Genomic DNA, 18,957 nt, shown 5'->3' on the forward strand with positions numbered 1-18,957 from the left:
TCCCCGCCGTGCCGGCAGGCACCTCGCGCTCCCTGGCGCTGCTGCCTCTGCGGCCAGAATAGCTCCTGGAGCCTCCGCGCATAGTTTCCTACCGAGCTGTTGGGATACCTAGTGACACCTGACACGAAGAGATTCGTCTAGAAAAACGGCTGCAGGACAAAACATACTGCAGGCAAAAGTGGAGAATTTAGGGGTTTGTGTGTGTGTGTATACACATGTGTATATATACATATTGTTTATATGTGTATGTATGTGTCTGTGGATGTGCATATATGGATATATGCATATATACACATGCTTGTGCACACATATACATAAAGATACATGTGTATACACATAAATGTATGTATTTTTATATATACACCGTAGTGTATATACATATATATGTGTATCTATATATCTATATTTATACTCACTGTAAAAGAAAAATAACTTTCAGAATCTTTCATTTGCTGTAAGTGCTTACATGGGGAAAAAAAAGTCCTGTGAAGGACAAGGGAAGCAATTAACAGGAGGACAGTAAATTCATAATTTTGAGAGCTAGCTACATTAATGACTTCTGCAATCTCTCAGGCATTATTTTACAATTTAGTTTTGGTTTCTTTTTGTTGTATCTTTTTTCTGAGAAAGTAAAATGTCACGAAAGCTGTTTTTTAAGCACAGAATAAACTGGTGGAAAGAAAAGTTCATTATGCCTCACCAGTTACAGAAATCCAGCCCCTCAACCTCCTAAGGTAGTTTCAGGTTTCTAAAACCTAAATGTTACATTCAGTTATTTCATATGCCACTGCCTCTCTGTTCCTCCCACACTTATAGTAAAAAGGTTAACTCATACCAACTTTGTGTATTATGTGTTTTTATTTCCATGACAGGTACTGTGAGTGGGCTGTCAAGTAGAAAGAAGAAAATTTTCACTGAAAATTTTTAAGTGGTCGTCTTACAGTATTTTATCTCTTCAGAGAATCCCAGCCCTTGTTTGAGATATTCAAAGACAGCATGAGTGGGTGAACTTACACTGAAACATATGTTTAAAGTCATATGCTGTGCTGTTGATCAGGTCATCCCACTACCATCAGCATATTCATGTGAGTACTACCTTTGGCTTCTAATACTTGCTTTTTCTGTATTCTTTGATCTCTAGAACCTAGAAAAAGAAAAAAAAACAGTGCTCTTTATTCCTCTAATCTAGTATAAAGGTTTAATGACTCTTCCTGCACTACACAGTAGCCTGGTAAGAAGACTTCATTGCTCTCAGATCTTGGAGAGAAAAGGTAAGCTATATTCTGTAAGCTATTACCAGAGAAAGGTAAACAGTGTTCTTCCCATTACTCCTACTTATGATGTGTACACACAGAAGTAAGTTTTGCAGAAATTTCCAGTCATTGTTAGCAGTTGCTCAGCACGGTGTGTGATAAATACTGTGGGAACCTTGAGTTAATGTAGATAGGTCACTTCCTGTTACTGGTGTTCCAAGGACTGTTCACATCTTGCTCTGATCAGATGACATCTGTCTTAAAATGCCTGTGGCATTTTGTGTAGTAGTTTTCCCAGCATTTCTGTTTCTGGTTACAGTGAACCACTGTTAGCAATAGAGAATTTTCCCTAGTGGGGAATTTTCCAGTAGTGGGGAAATTTCCTAAAGAAATAAATGGAGTCACATCATCATTTAAGTTCTATCACAAAACAGCTTGGGTGCAACAGCTTTGTTCTGCCTCTCTTCATTTGATTTTGAGAGAAATGTTAACAGCCCGCAAGACTGAAGAGTATTTTATGCTGTGAATATCTTTTTGCTTTTTTAAATCTGTGTCAGCTGCAGGTCAGATACAAATTGGGAGGAGGAGGGAAGGGACATTGTGGTAGGTTCTGTAAGAAAAGTAGTGAGAAGACAACTGCTTTGGCACCCTGAATGACATCTAGGGTCTCAAGTGGCTTTAGTTGAGCCACCTAGAGTATGTGCCTGCTCAGGGTGAAACAGAAGAAGGCTCTGTAACGGTTATTGCRGAAGACTTTTTTTATGTGCATCTGGTCTTAACCTGGACCTTTTTTTTCTCTGTCTGAAAGTGAAAAATTGAGTACAGTAGCAGATATTTTCAGTCTTGAGGGATTTTTTAAGTAGTGTCATATTTCTTAGTAAGGCCCTGCTTGGCAGTTGGAGAAGGCATGCAAATTAAAGTTCTTCAGTTGTAGGATACAAGAATTAGAGCCATAAAAAAGCTTACTTCCTATCATTCTTCTCTGAGGAGTTTGTCAAAAACCCTCCCCTGGAGTTAATGCCTAAATTGTGATTTCCTGCTGAAAAAGAGGGTATGGGTCACGTGTGATGGTACAGGTGTGTACCTTCCCATGACTATAGTGCACATGCTATTTGTTCCAGGCAGTCTATTAGCTCAAGTCTCTATATTTTTCAAAGTAGAATATRTTCTGGACCTGAGTGTACTACAACCCAGGTCATTCTCCCATGGGCAGCCCAGAGAGATGCACGCTTGTAACCATCAGTTTCACTAGCGTGCTCTTCTGCAGGCTGTTTCTGGAGTAAGCCTGATCAGAGCACACTGAGATTGGTATTCTTCTGCCTTGTTTGAGGAGCTTTATTTTGAAGCTGAGTTGGTGCTCTGAACAACTCACCTCAGTGGTGGCATAATGTTGAAGGCATTCTCATGCATGCTCATCACCAGAAACTTGGGTATCTTAGCTACCTACAGGATTAGGCAGAGGTTTGCTGGTGCTTTTAGGGACATCATTTGTGGTTAAGGAATAAATCTGGGTCTCTAGCTGTATAAGTCTGGAATGTATTTATCAGTGAAATAGTGTCTTAAGGATCTTACTTGTATTTTCATATCCCTGTGTAGCAGAACATCCTTTTGTAATTGCTCATGCCTGCCTGGCCGTGTATTAAAGTGGCTTTCTTTTTCAGCTCTATCTGTGTTGCTGTCCACAAAGTCTCTGCTGGGATCAGGCAGCAGAAAGCTGAGGAAGAAAGTAGCTGGTATCAGATTCTGTTGAGAAGAGTCTAAGTCCCTTAAGCTACCATGCTACAAAGGCACGTAGGTGTCTTATGACTCGGGACAATGCTGTTACTTTGTTACCATGAAAATCAGAGAAACAAAGACAAAACAGTTAAAAAATTCTCAGACCAGATAGAATCTCATCAGTTAGGTCATGTGGTGTTGCCTAATTTCTTATGCAAATACTGGAACCACCATTAGAAAGCAGTTTAATGCAATCTTTGCTTATTTTTGTGGCTGTTTGGGTATCCAAACCCAGAATTTTATCTAAATAAAATTCTAGATTCTTCTGTACTCACAACAGACTTGCATTAAAGAGAGTCTGCATTTTGCTTGAAGGTAATTTGAAAAATAATGAGACTGTTTGATCCTACTACTGCTATGCCTCAAAATACACACTTAGGAAGTGCAGTGAGTGTGTGAAGTAAGTGTGTGAAYTGACATTAATCAATGTGTTGTAATGCTAGTGTTGTGTAGGAGTATAAAAGGCCTGTCAGCAAAGAGAGGGGAAAATTTTCTTAAGGGAAAATTAAAATAATTTGCATGTTCAGATGTAAAGCAGAAAAAAAATCAAGCAAACAGGTTTTGCTTGTAGGCTGGCRGTTTTTAGTACTGTTCTACAAATCCACTGTTGTAAAAATGTTCATTAAAAGATTAATTACCACTTGAATGTTGTTTACAATATATATAACTTCACAAGCCTTGTTTTAGCATTGTGAAACCAGGTGTTATAAAATTTAGTAAATTCACAGTATGTTAAATTAGGCAAACTGGTGGAGAAGAGGTGAGTTCTCTTTCTTCCACCGAATGTGTATAAAAAGCTTCTCCTCTCTCTTCCTAGTGGCAATGCTCCCTGCTACAGTTTACGGTAACAACTTGGTACTTATGAGTGCTTATTTGCTAATTGACAAAGTATATATTTTGCCATAACCAACAGCAAATGTTCAGAGCAAATAAAAGTGTATCTCCTTCCTAAACCCAAGCAAGAAACTTTCTGTCTGATTTACCGTGGTCATAGGTGCAATTTTGGCATGTCTTTGGCTAGAGTGGAATTCAGTGCATTGAGTCCAGTTCTTTGTATGGTGTGGCTAAAGTATATTCTACAATGCAAGTTAGAAATAAGCAGATATTTATATTTGCCCATTATTTTATCATTTTAGGTTCTATCTTCACCATGGAAAAGCCTTTGCTTTTGTATATATTTGTATTCCACTGGCATTTCCTAAACGGTAAGAAGCTGAACTGTTTGATTAGTTTTCCTATCCATGTATAAGCATGGAAATTTTAACTCCTCAGGTAGTTTTCCGTAAAGCGTTAGTATTTTGGTTTTGTTTTTCTTTGCTTAATGTTTTAAATAAAAAGGTCTTTGCATGCCTTTAAATTAAGCTCTAGATATGTGTGCTTATATAGGTGCTTTGATAGGGGTCTGGATTGAAATCCCGGTCTTTGTTTCAGCATGTATCCCACTTAAGACGTGGTACCATTTGCAATACACAGGTAGTTTCATTGGCTATGTCAAACCTGGGAATCTGTTTTGTATTCTTCAGCATCATGTGTAAAAGTAATTGACATTTATATAAACAGAACGTTCTCATAAGAGGCATTAACAATTGCAGACAGTGTTTTGAAAGCAGCAGAGGATGTGCACATGCATACATCTATTTTTTTTTAACAGAATCATATTGTGTGTATGCACAAATCAGGTGTCTGCAGATATAAATAGCCCAATTTGTCCTGAATTTGGCTGTGTGCGTGCAAAAAAGTTTAGCTTGTATGAACAGGACAGTATTTTTGGTCCTTCAAGGGTCCTATGCCTATGATAAAACATAACTTCAAAAATTAGGCTTATAATTGAAAAATTAAAATTTTTCTTCTGAATTTTGTTTTTCAGCTTTATTCACCGTTGAAGCCCCACAGTCACTCTACACTGTGGAATACGGGAGCAACGTGACCATGGAATGCACGTTTCCAGTGAATGGGCAATTAAAGTTTAGAGATTTAAGTGTCAGCTGGGAAAAAAAAGATGAATTTAGAAAAGAGGTTTACGTACTTCTCAAAGGGGAGGAAGACTTCAGCAGTCAGCACAGTGACTTTAAGGGAAGAATAAAATTGTTGAAAGACAAGCTGAACTTCGGGCAGTCTCTCCTTCAGATCACTGATGTTAAGCTCAGAGATGCAGGGTTTTACCGCTGTCTTATTGACTACAGGGGAGCTGACTACAAGATGATCAATTTGAAAGTTAAGGGTGAGTTCTACTGCAGGAGGTTCAGTGCTCTGTGACACTCCTGAAAGATCTCAGAGGAGTCTCTGATGGAAGGCATGCCTGGGTTATCATCTAAAGAAACCTCTCTAGGGACTTGTGCAGCCTCATGGCCATTGCACAGCTGAATAACCTTGTGTTTCTGTCCAGATGGAATCTATTTCCATACTTTGTTTTCCAGGCATATGAGGAATGGTGTTGCAAAAAAACATTTGGACAGGGCAGACTGGACCAGAGAACTAATGCAATTTTCCGAACAATGTCAGCATTGTAATAAACCCCATATAAATCCTGTACCCCCCTGATTACTGTGAAGAGACACAACATGTACCTTGTCTGTCAAGAATGCTGTTTACAAAAGCCAAGCTGGAATATAGAAATTTGGCCCAGAGGCTGGGGAYGAGGAGATTGTTTCTAATTGTCTTGCTAATGTATGCTGCTCTTCTCGCCTCCTACTTGTAATTGTTTTCTTCCCTTTGCTTAGCTCCTTACAGAACTATAAACCAAGGAGTGGTGAGTACAGGAGACAAAGAATGGAAGTTAACATGCCAGTCAGAAGGATACCCGAAAGCTGAAGTAATATGGCAAAATGAAAAATACCAGGATTTGACTGATAAGGCAAACACAAGTTATGAAGCTGGAGATGACCAACTGTATCGTGTGACAAGTACACTTACAATCAAAAGCAGGGCTGATGAGTTTTTTCACTGTATATTCTGGAATGAAGAACTTCAAGAAAATACATCTGCTATTTTATATGTAGCAGGTAACGCTTCTGAATTTCATTTATAGTAGTACTTTTCAAGATCTTGCGTTATTTCATATCAAATGGATCAGTCATGATTTTCTTTTCTTTCCTATCTAATTTAGGAAAGGCCAAAAAGAAATACTGTGTGGTGTTAAGTGTTGCTATTAGCGCACACTTTCACAATATTAATATGTTCACTGTGCATGTGGGGATGGAACTAGTTGTTCAAGGATAGCAATTTTGCATGGCCTATAGTTAAGTGAAAATTGAGTGTGCACCTGTCATTTAAAGGGAGTTCAATTATTTGAAAAGCGTAGAGCTTTGATCCTAGAAATAAAACCCTTCTTTATAAATTAAACACATTTTCCAAAAATGTTCTGTTTCAATGATGAAAATTGTCTAAGAAATTTGAACATGTTTTTTTTCTTGCCACCACGGCCTTTGCTGCCAGCATATTGAATTTAACAAATTGTGCACAGATTTTATTTCTCATAACATCTGGATTAACACAAGGTACATGAATGCAGGAGAGCAGTACAGTTTCCTGTAAGACATTTTAATCAGCCACCACCCCTACTGCTTTTGCCCTTGGCTACTCTTATTATTTCTCCATCGTCCCTGTGGTATGCTGGCATAAGCTATGAACCAGACTGGAAACCTGGTCCAGCTGAAAAATAATCTTTTCCTGTTTGTCAGGCTGTTACTGAGCCAGGTCGCTTCACCAGTCCAATTCACGGTATCTGTGAATCACAGAATCACACTTTCCTGGGCTGTCAGGGGGTGGAAGCAGGCAGGAGGTGGGAAGAGCCTGTRACAAGCTAGTCCTCCTTTCGGAGAGTGGTGAGAACGAGAGTACCGAGAGTACCGTTTTGACAAGAAATACCTCTGGGATTCGAGGAGGCCACCTATCTTTTGCATTCAGAGCTCTACCGTCTCGAGGGGACTCTCTGATCTCTTTCTCAGCCATCTTTTCTCTATAATCCTGACGGAATGGAGCTAAGCATTTTGTTCCTTGATGACTAGCAGGACYTGTGACAGGAATCAAAGGGACTGTCACCCAGAATCCTGGAAGCAAAGATAAATATGGGTGTGTTTTGTCTTTTTGCCTTATTGAGTTAGTGAGATATGGTGAAGTGCCCCATCAGCACCTGGCCTTGGATACAATCTAGAATGCTGCTGTCATGTCTAAAATCCTAGTAACAAACATAATAGGGTGAAAAAGAAAACAAAATGGAGAAGCTTGAATATAATTCTGCAGTGTCTTTCTCCGCTTGTTTTTCTTAAAGATTCAGCTGAGGATATTCTGTGGACTAAGAACAGACGCTTTGTTGGAGCAATTCTGATTGTGACCGCTCTCTTTGGATCAGTGCTTCTATTTACACTCTGCATAAGAAAAGGTATTCAGGTTATTTATTTTAGCATATCTCAGTTGTTATCCATCTGTTGTGTTAATTCATCCTCACAGAGATGGGATGAGAGGATAAAAGCTTGGCTTAGTTCCTTCATCCTGAAACCACCAGTTTTTTACCGCAATTTTTTTTTATCTGACTTTATCACATACTAGCTATTAAGTTAGCAGAATGGAACAGGTTGTCAGCCCCTCATAGGTCGCTCACCCTTACATCTCTGTTTTTGCTTTTAGATAATGCCTATATTTGCTTATAGGTAATGAGGTAGAGCAGTAGGATTGGCTTTGTTTAGTTTTTTTTTTTTTCCATCTAAAGGTGAAAGCATAGCTTATGTACCTCGCATAGCTGTAAGCTTCTGATTCTGAGACCTCCCTTGTGATTTGGGCCCTGAATGGTGGGAGTGGATATGGCTTTTTTTTTTTTTTCTACAATCTGTGAAGAATTTCACAAACTGTAAGGGCGTGTATTTTAAAAAATGTTCTATTTGTTATGAGTTCTAGATATACCTTGGTTCTGGTTAAAAAAAAATGCAATAAAAATGGTACACTACATATGAAACAAGATGTCTAAGCTTTTGAATCTGAAAGATTTTCTCATAAGAGATTCCTGTTGTGGCTTAGTACCACTTATTTCATTTCCTTCTTATGTTTTGAGCTTTTTCTGTTCACTTGACTGCATTATTTGGATATTTTTGGCATCACACTATGCTGAAGAGCTAAAGTGTTGGCAGTAATTTATTTTCATTCAGTAGGTGGCCAAACAAAAAACTGGGAGATAAAATATTTTAGGGTATCCTAACACGAAAATAATATCTTTTTGCCCCCAAATTAAAGAAAAATGTTTGAAATGTGTTGCTCAACCTGAAGTAAGTATGATTTCATTTTGTCTTTTTTCTTTCTTTTTTTTTTTCCCCCTTGGGCAAAGATGGGTTTTTATATTTAGGGATGTTTTTTACTCTTCATCTAAAGAGATGCAATAAAGTCAGGCAGATCTCTGAACATCCATAGGATTCCTTTTGAAAATATCAAAAGGAAAGTTTTTTTACTGAACATTTTGGTTTTGGTGAAAACAATTCATCTGATTATAACAAATTTCGGAAAGTTTTTACATGATCCACAGTTACTTTTTTTTTTTTTTTTGAAATAACCTTTCTGATTTTTTTCGTCAAGCTTTATGCAAGGAAAATGTGCAAGAGGCCTCAAAGTTGACACTCTTCTCTTAGCATTACAGTATCATACTCACACTACTCTGGGAAGTATTACCAGAAATGCTCCCAAAAGCTGAACAAGATAATGGACTAACAGCTCATCTGGAAATTCTCAAATTTTATAGTATATATAAATGGGTAGCTGGCATGAAATTCAGCTGGAACCAAAGCAAAGGCTATTTGGTAATATCTTTTTAAGTGGTATTTCAAAAGCTTGTACACCAAGAGAGTTGTACTAGCTCAGGCTGTATGGCAGAACAGTTGGGTTCCCTCTCTGCCAGCTCTCTTCCCTGCTAGTGAAAAYTAGAAACAGCACTATATTCTGGCTTGAAATCACACAAAAGCACTTATCAGCAAAGTCTACACTGAAATTTCATGTTCATGAAATACAAGATAGAACTAAATGCAGATATTCAGTCTTTGGTCACAGACTACTCTCTTGCATAGGTGCTATGGAGACAGGTTCTGGGAGAAGTATTTGTAATCCTAACAAGCTTGCAGGTGATGCTTATAGATGCTTATATACAGAAGGGCTGCACCTAACCCTGCATGGCTAAGTATGTATTTGTCCTAAGAATGTGATAGGAATAGGGGCAGAACATGAAAGTGGAAGAAAGGCCAGTAGGAATCCTTGACTTCTCAGAAGATTCCCATCTGGGGATTTTAGTTGAAGGTCAGAAGTTTCCTAGGTTGCTTGAGAAATATTTGATGTACATGTATATATATTTATGATATGTGTGTGTGTGTATATGTATCTGTGTGTGTGTGTGTGTGTATATACACACATACATACATATGTATATATACATGCACACACATATATATATACACACCACACGCACACACACACACGCACACACATACATATATACACCATAAACTACAAGTCAATTCAGAAACTAAACTAATAGTGACATTGTATTTCTTTTAAAACCCAAGCTGTTGTAGATGAGCAGACAGGTGATTCTTTAAATACAGGAAGGTTCTTTAAGAACGGAACCTTCCTGGAATATGAACTTTTTTCCCCCCGCAACACTGAGAAGATGATTCGCTTCTTTCTCCCTGTTATGTAATATATTCAAATTAGGGGTGAAAACATAGCATAGTGTCCTTCCCACTACTTGAGCCTCCACTAGATTGAAAATCAATATTTTGTTTCTTTTTTGATTTTCCCTCTTACTCTCTTTCAACTAGGGAAAATAAGGACAATAGAGCATGTCTGGCTAATGCATCAATGAATGTAGCAAGTATGTACAGCATGGCATAAATCTAGATCAGCGTGACTCTCATGGAAATAGTTGCTTATGAATTTATTCTGTAATTATGACAACCATAGGCAAAATTACATTAACCTCCTGTTTTGCATTCTACTTTCCATTTATGTAACAACTATAAAGTATAGTTAAAGAGTGACTTTTGATTACTTTGTTAATTTCTTGAAAGGAAAAGATGAAAAAAAAAAAAAGCGCATACCTGTTCCAGGAGCTGAGGCAGCCCTGATGCGAATAGCGGAGGACAGAGGGTTTTCCGGTGTTATAAGTCTGTGATGAGGTGGGACATGCTCCCTGCAACGTACACCTCATGATGGCAGCACAGCGTGGTGGGCAGACTCGGCGCTGCAAGTCGCATTGGCACTACCCTGTGTAGCCTCCAGCATTGTAATGCACATGGGAGGCTCTGTGTCACACCACTGAGGACACAGGGGTTGCCCAACCCAGAGGATCACAAGGAGAAGCTGCTGCTTCCCTACTAGCTCCTGTTTCTTCCTGTTGTGATACTGGTGCTATTTAACAAAGCTTGGCGAGTCGTACCAGTACCACCATTAGAGTGAGAAACAGGGGAAGAGGGAGAGAGTTAAAATTTATTAAGGGAGAGAAGCAATTAAAATCCTCGCATGGTGGCTTATGGGAATTTTTTTTTTATTTTGGTGTTTGGTTTTATTCAGAGACCACTTTAAACTGCACTGTTCTGTCAAAAATTAGTTTTTGGTGGCAGATTTTTTTTTTAAGTGTTGTTGCCCAAAACAGACAAAATTTTTGGTATTAATCCTTTCCCTTGCCTGCATTTCAGTCACACAATTCCTGGAAGGCCTGGGACAGCAGGTTTTAACAAAGATTTATCACTAGATGAAAAGTTAAAGCTGTGCTGACTGTTATCTGTATGTATGTGGTTTATTTAAAGAGCTGTCCAAAAATGAGGATAAACATAATTGCAGAGATGTTTCTTTTGAAGAGGAAGACCTGAAATGTAAGTATAAATCATAATGGGAGAATAGTAGCAAATTTCATACAGCACATATCATCTGCAGTCTCTGCATCTAACAGACCAGCAGAGCCTTGACTCACAGCTAGTTTATTCAGTCTTCTGTTTCAACAGACAGAGCCTTCAGGAGAAATACGACCTCCTGTTGTCTATCTTATAAATTCACCATCACAACTGATGGCGTGGCTGTACTGAGAGTTATATCAAAGAATTAATCTGGTTTTAAAAATAAAAAGAAAATTGTGCAAAAACAATGATATGGGGATATATAAAGCCAAATCAGTCTTTCATCTGTCCCGCACTTTTGTTACAGAAAAAGTTGTGTCAGCACAACTGACAGTGGTGTATGACAGTGGGGAAGGGGATGAGGAAGGAGATCTTATAGCATCACTGCCACTCTAGCAAGTCTCAAGCCAGGAGATTCTGTCTCAGCAAAGCATGGTCTCAGGAAAATGAATGACCAAATCTCTGAAATTCCTAAAACAAACTGGTATGAAACCAAAGGGAGAAGTAATTGATTTTTTTCTTTCGCTTTCTGTCTGACTTCCAAAGCACTTGCATTGCATTTCAGATCCCTCCCTGCCACACTTTACTCTAATAAATATAAACAGGTATGCCTGCCAGTCCCACAGAAATGTTTTCAAGACAGACTGTCATGGCTTGAGGATGTACTAATAAGGAAACTGACAGACTGGGCACTGAAGAATGGGTTGGGCTTTGAAAAGAATGGGGATCCTAAGCCCCAGCAATTGCACTGTCTGTATGTGTTAGGAGAGCACTTCCCATCATTGTGCTTGAACTACCACTTTCTTTCTTCCCATGATTACCTTCTGTTTCTGTTTTATTTGACCTTTTATTAATTTAATTTTTAGATTATTAACTTTGGCAATGAAGGCAACTTTTTGTTGGTGCCTCCAAACTCTAGGAAAAGAGTTGCAAAGCTATGAAATGTTCTGTTATTTTGAAATTAATGCACTGTAATTTGAAAATTTATTCATGCACTTCTTGTTTTACAGATAAGCAAGTTGAGAAGACTTAGTGTAAGTAGGGGAAGCTTTTTTTCCTCGGTGAATGTTTGACAGCTCTGATGTTCTGTATTCTGTTTATTGAAAGGGGATTTTCATTTTTTTGTTTTTATTTTGAGATTGCAGTTTTCTTCAATATCATTGTAAGTCAGGGAAAACTGCAATGAAGCTAATGGAATTATCATGGTATAAAAAGCCTTTGGATTCAGGCCTCTGTATATGCGAATAGGTATGGAGATATTTACTCAAATGTCCACATTTCTGCTTTATAAAGATTATGCACTTTCAAGGACACATTTAATTTAAAAGTATCTTTAAAGTAAAGCACTTTAGGTCTATGACCATACTGAATTTTGTAGCTAGTTGTAGAATAGTCCATCTTCTGGGCTGTTTTTCCACCTGGAGGTCTCAATTCCTTGCAGAGATTTTGCTTTCCAACTTGTAAAGAAATGTTTAATACTTTGATCCGCATAAAATATTAGGGTGCAACAATACAGAATGCCATACAAACAGGACATTTTCTGTCCTTGTCATAGATTTTAAAATACTGGTTACCCACAGCTATGACTGAAAGATTATGAAACCCGCTTGACACTGTGGTTTGGAAATAATTAGGTAGTACTGAGCTGCTTAAATCTCTTGCTCTGAAGAAGTTCTTTTGGGGATATAATTTCCTTGTGTGATATAGCTGGCACTGCTTGGTTACTGCTGGTCACTCTTCTGATTTACCATTTGGAGACAGTGCAACTCTTTGGACCTTCAGGAAGAACAGCTCTTGATTTGGACTGGCTTTTTATTCAGACCCTTTTAATTCGTCTTGGAAATAGAAGGGGAACCTTCAAACTTCATGGATAGGAAATACATGCTCATTTGATTGCTTAAGAAGTGCTCAGGGAACATGCTCTTGGATTCGAGTTCTTCAGCTGTTGTTTTGTTACATTTGCTAGGTGCATAGCTTTGTGTAACAAAAATACACAGAATTATTTATGACAGTGCTATTCACAGTTTTTTAAAATAAAATGTATTTTGTTTTTCTTGTGTTTTTTTTCTGCTCTCCAATTAGTTGATGCTAGGTGTCAGGACTACTTCTGAAAACTCAGATGTCTAAGATTTGGTGTAAAATAGTATCTGCCTCCATATCACCATTCCTTTTTCACTTCATGTCACCCTTCTCTTGACTCTCACAAAAAAGAGAGCGGAAATCCAGAATCTCATTGTACTTGGGTTTTATTTTCCAGTTTAAAATAGATGAGTCTGTTGTGGGATCCTAAAGATATGAATGCAGGCTTCAGCTGAGGTCTTCACTGGTAGCAGTATCTGATCTGGCTGATGTGAAGCTGTGTTTAGTAATGTTTTGGCAAGCTGCGGTAGGATAGAGAAATACTTTTCAGAACCATAATTAAGTCAGTAGACCCAAGTCAAGTTGAAAAGTTACTATAAAATGGTTTCTCTAATTCATTGCAGTGCTTGCACATTTTAATACTTATTCTTGCTGTTTGATTCCTCATAGATACTATGCAAACCTGAACATCCACTTTTTGAGGCCTTGATGCTGGTGTCATTGAAGGCAATGGATAATTCTTAATTATTCCCAGAGCATAAGAATGGCCTCAGAAATCTTAGGACCATGTGTGGAAAAAGCATTGACTCTCTTCTACACACGAACATAGTTTCTTATTACCTTGTGTATAATACCTCTTCAAGACAGCCTCTTCATTTTGTACTTCCTCTTTGAGGACTGCAACAGCTGTTTGCATATTAGAGTAAAAGTGAAAAGGCTATTTTTTTCTCTTAAATAATCACCCTTTGCAAGTGCTATTAGTGCTTGCTTAATATCATGGAACCAAAGTCAATCTTTTTATTTCACTCCTTATAATACTCCACAMAACAGCAGAAATTGTTTTATGTATCTTTTCCCAGCAGAGAAAAGTACTATGATACTGCTGAATTATTCAGGCTTGACCAGCCTAAGTGTGTATGTTTAAATTGTGCTATTTTATAGAAGCATACTCAACACTATGGATTTAGAAGTCATTAAAGCAGAAACTTGCTTAAAACTTGCTTAGCCACAGTAATAAACAATGTGTTAACAATGTGTTGTTTTAATGGGAAAAATTCATGTATACTTCCTTGCTTAATTCACACAAGCATGACTGGGTTTTTCTTTAATTTTACATGCCATAGCTTTGTGCTAGGAGCAGACCTCTTAACAGTTCTGACTTTCAGATGCATCCTTTGGTTTTGTTCATTTTGACAGAAATCTATTGCTTTCTCTCCACATATAGTCAGTGCTTGTTACATTATTGTTAACAGCACTGTACATCAGATGAGTAAAATAATGAAATAAGAGGTTTTAAATATATTAAAAATTCTATAGCTGCACTCTGCCACCCAAAATGCCAGTGCTTGAGCTCCTGAGTGGTTGATAGGAAGCTTGAAATTTTGCTACTTCACTAGAAAGGCAAGAGCTGTGGTACCTAACAGATGATGTGAAAAGACCTGTCCTCTCTAAATAAACTCCACTTTGCTTTCCTTTGACATCCAAAATGAAACTTTTCAAATCTAATTTTCGCCCTCTTAAAAGTTAGGCTTTTAGTATAAGCTAATTCTCTGGGCTTCCTTTTTATCAATACAGGGAGACGGGCCCACATGCTGGTCCTCCAGTGCTGTGAGTCATATTGGCACAATTAATTTTCAGGCTTGACAAAGGGAGAGAGAATACACAACTAACCAGTAATAAGACACTTTTAGACTGTGTGAATTAGCTGAGAGAAAATGCCTTCTGATCCTAACATAAAAGCTATAGTTAAATACCATTTTCATAATAGTCTTATTTTCCGTCAGTTAACAATTTCTGTGTAAACAATTGGCTGTTTAGAAAAATAAAATCTAGTAAGAAGGTAGAGCAGATCGTGTTTCAGTAAGCTGCATTGTGCTTCTAATGGCGAACGCTTTCAGGTGCCTCAAATTGTTCAGAAAAGCCTGGTTCCTATGCATACTCAGAACTGGTTTATAGTTATTTGAGTTCAGGGCTCGTTCATTTGCAAAATGTAATTATGAACCAGTTTGGTGGTCTATTACAGAATATGCCATTTCATTTTGTTCCTTGTAGAATACCAATTCTACCAGTGTAATAACAATTTCATTAAAGGATAACAAATAATAAGAAAAATAGAATCACTGCCTTTGGGCCATCAGGGCTTTTCATGGAACAGCATACAGGATGCGTGCCCTTTTTCCCTTCTTTTGACCAAAAAAATAACAAATATCCTGGACTGACATGTACCGAGGGCACATCATGCAGCCTTGGGTTAACCTGCAAAATGGCAGAGATATTATCAGTGGGACTTTACCTTTGTGGCATCTCCCACTCCATATTTCCATGGTCAGGCAATCCAGGTGATTGTCCCTGCCCAGTCCCTGCCAAATACTTCTGTGCTCAGGAGATGTCCCAGGCAGCTCACTGGCTCAGGGCAGTTGCACTAAGCTTTCTGTCCCCCTGTGCCAGAATGGGAACACATGAAGAAAACCTATTCTAGCCATAGCTGGCTCAGAACGAGTAGAAGATGGTGGAAACGACTGTAAAATAACCTCAGGGCACCTTTTCTGTCAGGCTGGGAGAGAACAAGGAAGATTCTTGTTTTTCTTTCAGAAGAAATCTCAGCACCTGCAGACAAATCTAGACACAAAAGTGTATGCTCTGGTCGAGAGAATAATGAATCTGAGGTTGCAAAAACATGGAACTAGAGATGAAAGTGTTTTACAATGAGGAGTCTGAACACACATTGTCATGAATTGAATGGGGTGTTCAGTGTAGTGAAGCAGAGCCAGGCAAGAGATCTATCTTCCTCCTAGTTCCGGCAGAAGTGTGCACCAGAAGATACCATCAGCACCTGAAGACCTGCTCTGCAGCAACCTTTGGCTGCTTGTCCTCTGCACAGGATAGCTGCAGTCCCCCAATCTGCTTGTGCCACCCCTCCAGTCTGTGCACCACGTGCCTTCCCCAAGGACTTGCTGCAGGCAGAGTCACCAATAGTAGGACAGTGGTACTCTGCAAAGGCACCATGACTCCAGCTGGGACATCCATCTGCCACAATAAATCTGGCAGTGGGTTATCTCCTGCCTTTCCCACCTCACAACACCTGTGGGCTTTGCATGACTTGCACATTGTTCATATCTCTTCTGCCACCTTCTTTACTTTGCTATGAATAAATCCCATTAAAAAAAAATCTTATTCATTCTGAAGTGCGTTTGCATAAAAAGTCCTTCCTACATAGGCTATTTGTCTTTGCCTGGAAGGCCACAAGCAAGCCAGGCCTTCAAGTATTGGTGGCAGGCAGAGGGCAAAATGGAGGTAAGAGAACAGTAAAAGCATCTGGTAGGAAGAAGTGTTTTAGAAAGATTCATTTCCCCCACTCCCACATACTTGTAAAAAGAGCATGGATCTTATTCTGCTGCTGTCTTCTCCCCTTTGCTTTCACTGAAAGTGTTAGGGACATCACGCAAACTTAATGCTGTTTGTGAGTCACAAATCAAACCTAACTCTGGCCCTGATGGTGGCCTACCCTCCAATCCATTGACTTCTGACAGCTGCCAAAGAGGTCACTGGAGTTTTTCTGGCAAAAGGTCAGGTTACACATGGATGATTCTCTGAGCCAGGACCGCACAAAGATAAACTCACTGAGGAAAAAAAAAGAGGCAAAAATTAGCATAACAGTGATGTCATTGAGATTGATTGTTCTCTACCACATAACAGAAGATCTAATTTCATGGTCTGAGTCACACTGGAACTGTGGGGCAGGCAGGCATTGCACATATTTTCAAACCAACCAGAAATCATGGGGATAAAGCCACAACTATCACTTGTCTTGGCCTGGAGCAGACTTTCAGGTGATGCAGAACTATCTGGAGACAAAAGAGCATGTGTGTCCCACATACAGCACCAACACATCTGAGAAAACCTTGGGAAAGAGACCACTGTATCCTGCTCTGTGTCTGTCACTCATGGGCAGCATGGGCTTGCAGCGTGCGAACCTCCTCTGCAGCCACCAGAACCTCCCAACCTGTCGAGGTGGCTGTTGTCTCCTCAACCCTGAAGCGAGTTACAGCACAGCCATGAGGTTCTGGGGATGCTGGCCCCCAAATAACCGTTTTGCCGTGCACAGTGGGAGTCATAAGATTCTCCCCTGTCTCAACAAACAAAAGGTGCACGCAGCACAGATCTTTATGATCTGGCAGTCCTCGCTTGTTTGCTTTGTGATCCACTTTGGTTTTTTTTTTCAGTTTTCTTCAACTCAGTTGCAAGGAGGAAAGCATGGCATATCAACACAGGTGTAAATCAGGTCACAATTACGAGTAAGTTCCATCCAGCTCACAGGTCTCATCTGCATTATCTCCATCAAATGCAGCCTGCTGATGATTTTTTTTCAATGCAAGAAGCTTACTTCACCTTCAGCAATTGTGTGCTCAACACAGAAATTACGACAGCTCTGCAATCCTAGCCAAGGACGGACACGTTCTCCTCCTGTCTCTGCTCTCTAGCTAGCAAGGTAGAACAGCACACTGTTCTTTCAGACCCAGACCCAGCAACGCCCTTCTTCGGTACCATTGCCTCCTGATGTGGCGAAGACAGCAGGGATGGCAAAAAGCAGCTCAAAGAAGCTCACCATGCATGAGAACTGTCATCCATCAATCCACAGAAGGTTTAGGCAAAGGGTAGGCAAAATACAAAGCTATTTGGGACACCAGGCAGCATGCCAAAGGAGCACAGTGTGAGCTCACCAGTGACTGTTTGCAATTACACATGTATTGAAACAGCGACCAAATTTGTTCTGCTTGGTGAACTGACTGGGCACAGATTCTGTATAGCTGCTTGTTAAACTGTATCATCTTCTAAGTGTTTTCCCTGTTCAGGGAATATAAATGAGTATGAGAGTGAGTGCAGAATAAGTAACGTTCTTTTTGGAAGAGCAGCTAACTCCTTTGTCTGACATCATAATGTCATTTATTTTCACTCTAATAAGTCTGCTTTATCTATGAATACTGTGCAGAGAAGAAGGCAGAATTCAGGCGTTAAAAAAAATTCTGATTTACATCTGGTATTATTCCATCAAGAACAGTCTCTTTCATGAGTTTAGACAAAAGCATTTAATCCATATAGTAGTGAGAATGTACATATTTTCACTACTTCTCGCTCTAGCATTTCTGCTGGCTTTGGAAGCAATTTTCTAAAATCCTTTCCACCTGTAAAATACCTTCTCAAAACTGTCATTATRACACAGCTCTGTATTTAAGGAGCTGAAAGGTACTGATTAAACGAAGTTTCTTACTCAGCCCTGATAGCTGAATTAAAGAATAGTTCTGATCCATGATAAAAACTGCCTAGTCAGAACTAAAATCCAGTTACAAAAAATATTCCTAGTTCCGTTTCTCAAAATATTGAAGCAAGCCTTTTATGTAATCAGGTTAATGTCTTGATACTATAAAAATTAATGTGAGAAAGCAGGGTCTGCATTTAGGTGTTAAATGCTAGCAGTGCTATAGTCTGGGTGATAGGAAGAGGAACAGAACACTCATTTGTTTCCCCAGTTGTACAGACCACTGAAAATTAGAAAAACACATGACTGCTTGCATTAAAAAATAAGGGAAAAACAGTGATTAGAAGGGAGTCTTTCTGCAAACATGACTTGAAAATAATAGTTGGTAATAATAATGATGTGGTCATAAATTAAAAGATAAAGTGATGAACTGCAGTATAGAGGTAAACAGTACCTAGTAACAATAAAATGCACGGAGACACCCAGTGAGTTAGGTGATGTGGTTTAAAAGAGTCATAGAATAAATTATGTTGGAATGGACCTCTGGAGAACATCTAGTCTAATCCCCCCCCAGTCAAAGCAGGACCAGCTTAGATCAAATTGCTCAGGATTTGTCTTGGCAAGTTTTGAATATTTGCAAGGACAGAGGTTCCACAGCCTCTCTGGGCACCAGTGTATTATTACCCTCATTGTGATTTTTTTTATATGGATATAAATGAACATG

At 39.0% G+C, this 18,957-nt stretch overlaps 1 protein-coding gene across 8 annotated transcripts in view; it reads left to right on the forward strand.

Moving 5' to 3' along the window:
• CD274 (CD274 molecule) overlaps positions 1-15,091 on the forward strand; it is a 16,400-nt gene extending 1,309 nt beyond the window's left edge. The window contains exons 2-10 of one of the 8 annotated variants that reach the window (XR_003256323.1): positions 873-1,085; positions 1,190-1,271; positions 4,166-4,234; positions 4,897-5,250; positions 5,750-6,031; positions 7,300-7,410; positions 10,811-10,876; positions 11,205-11,381; positions 11,908-12,947. Coding sequence is in view for 7 of the 8 variants with exons in the window: in XM_026083578.1 (XP_025939363.1) it covers positions 1,202-1,271; positions 4,166-4,234; positions 4,897-5,250; positions 5,750-6,031; positions 7,300-7,410; positions 10,811-10,876; positions 11,908-11,930 (975 nt within the window). In the remaining variant the exon portion in view is untranslated. Of the gene's footprint in view, positions 1-872; positions 1,086-1,166; positions 1,272-2,914; positions 3,045-4,165; positions 4,235-4,896; positions 5,251-5,749; positions 6,032-7,299; positions 7,411-10,810; positions 10,877-11,204; positions 11,382-11,907; positions 12,948-13,426 lie in introns of those variants that run through there. The other 7 variants (XM_026083578.1, XM_026083576.1, XM_026083577.1 and 4 more) reach the window with 7 other exon arrangements.
• The last annotated feature ends 3,866 nt before the right edge of the window (positions 15,092-18,957 follow it).

The sequence above is a fragment of the Apteryx rowi genome, unplaced genomic scaffold (genome assembly GCF_003343035.1).
Source record: "Apteryx rowi isolate R43461 unplaced genomic scaffold, aptRow1 scaffold_61, whole genome shotgun sequence".
NCBI classification, from domain to species: Eukaryota; Metazoa; Chordata; class Aves; order Apterygiformes; family Apterygidae; genus Apteryx; species Apteryx rowi.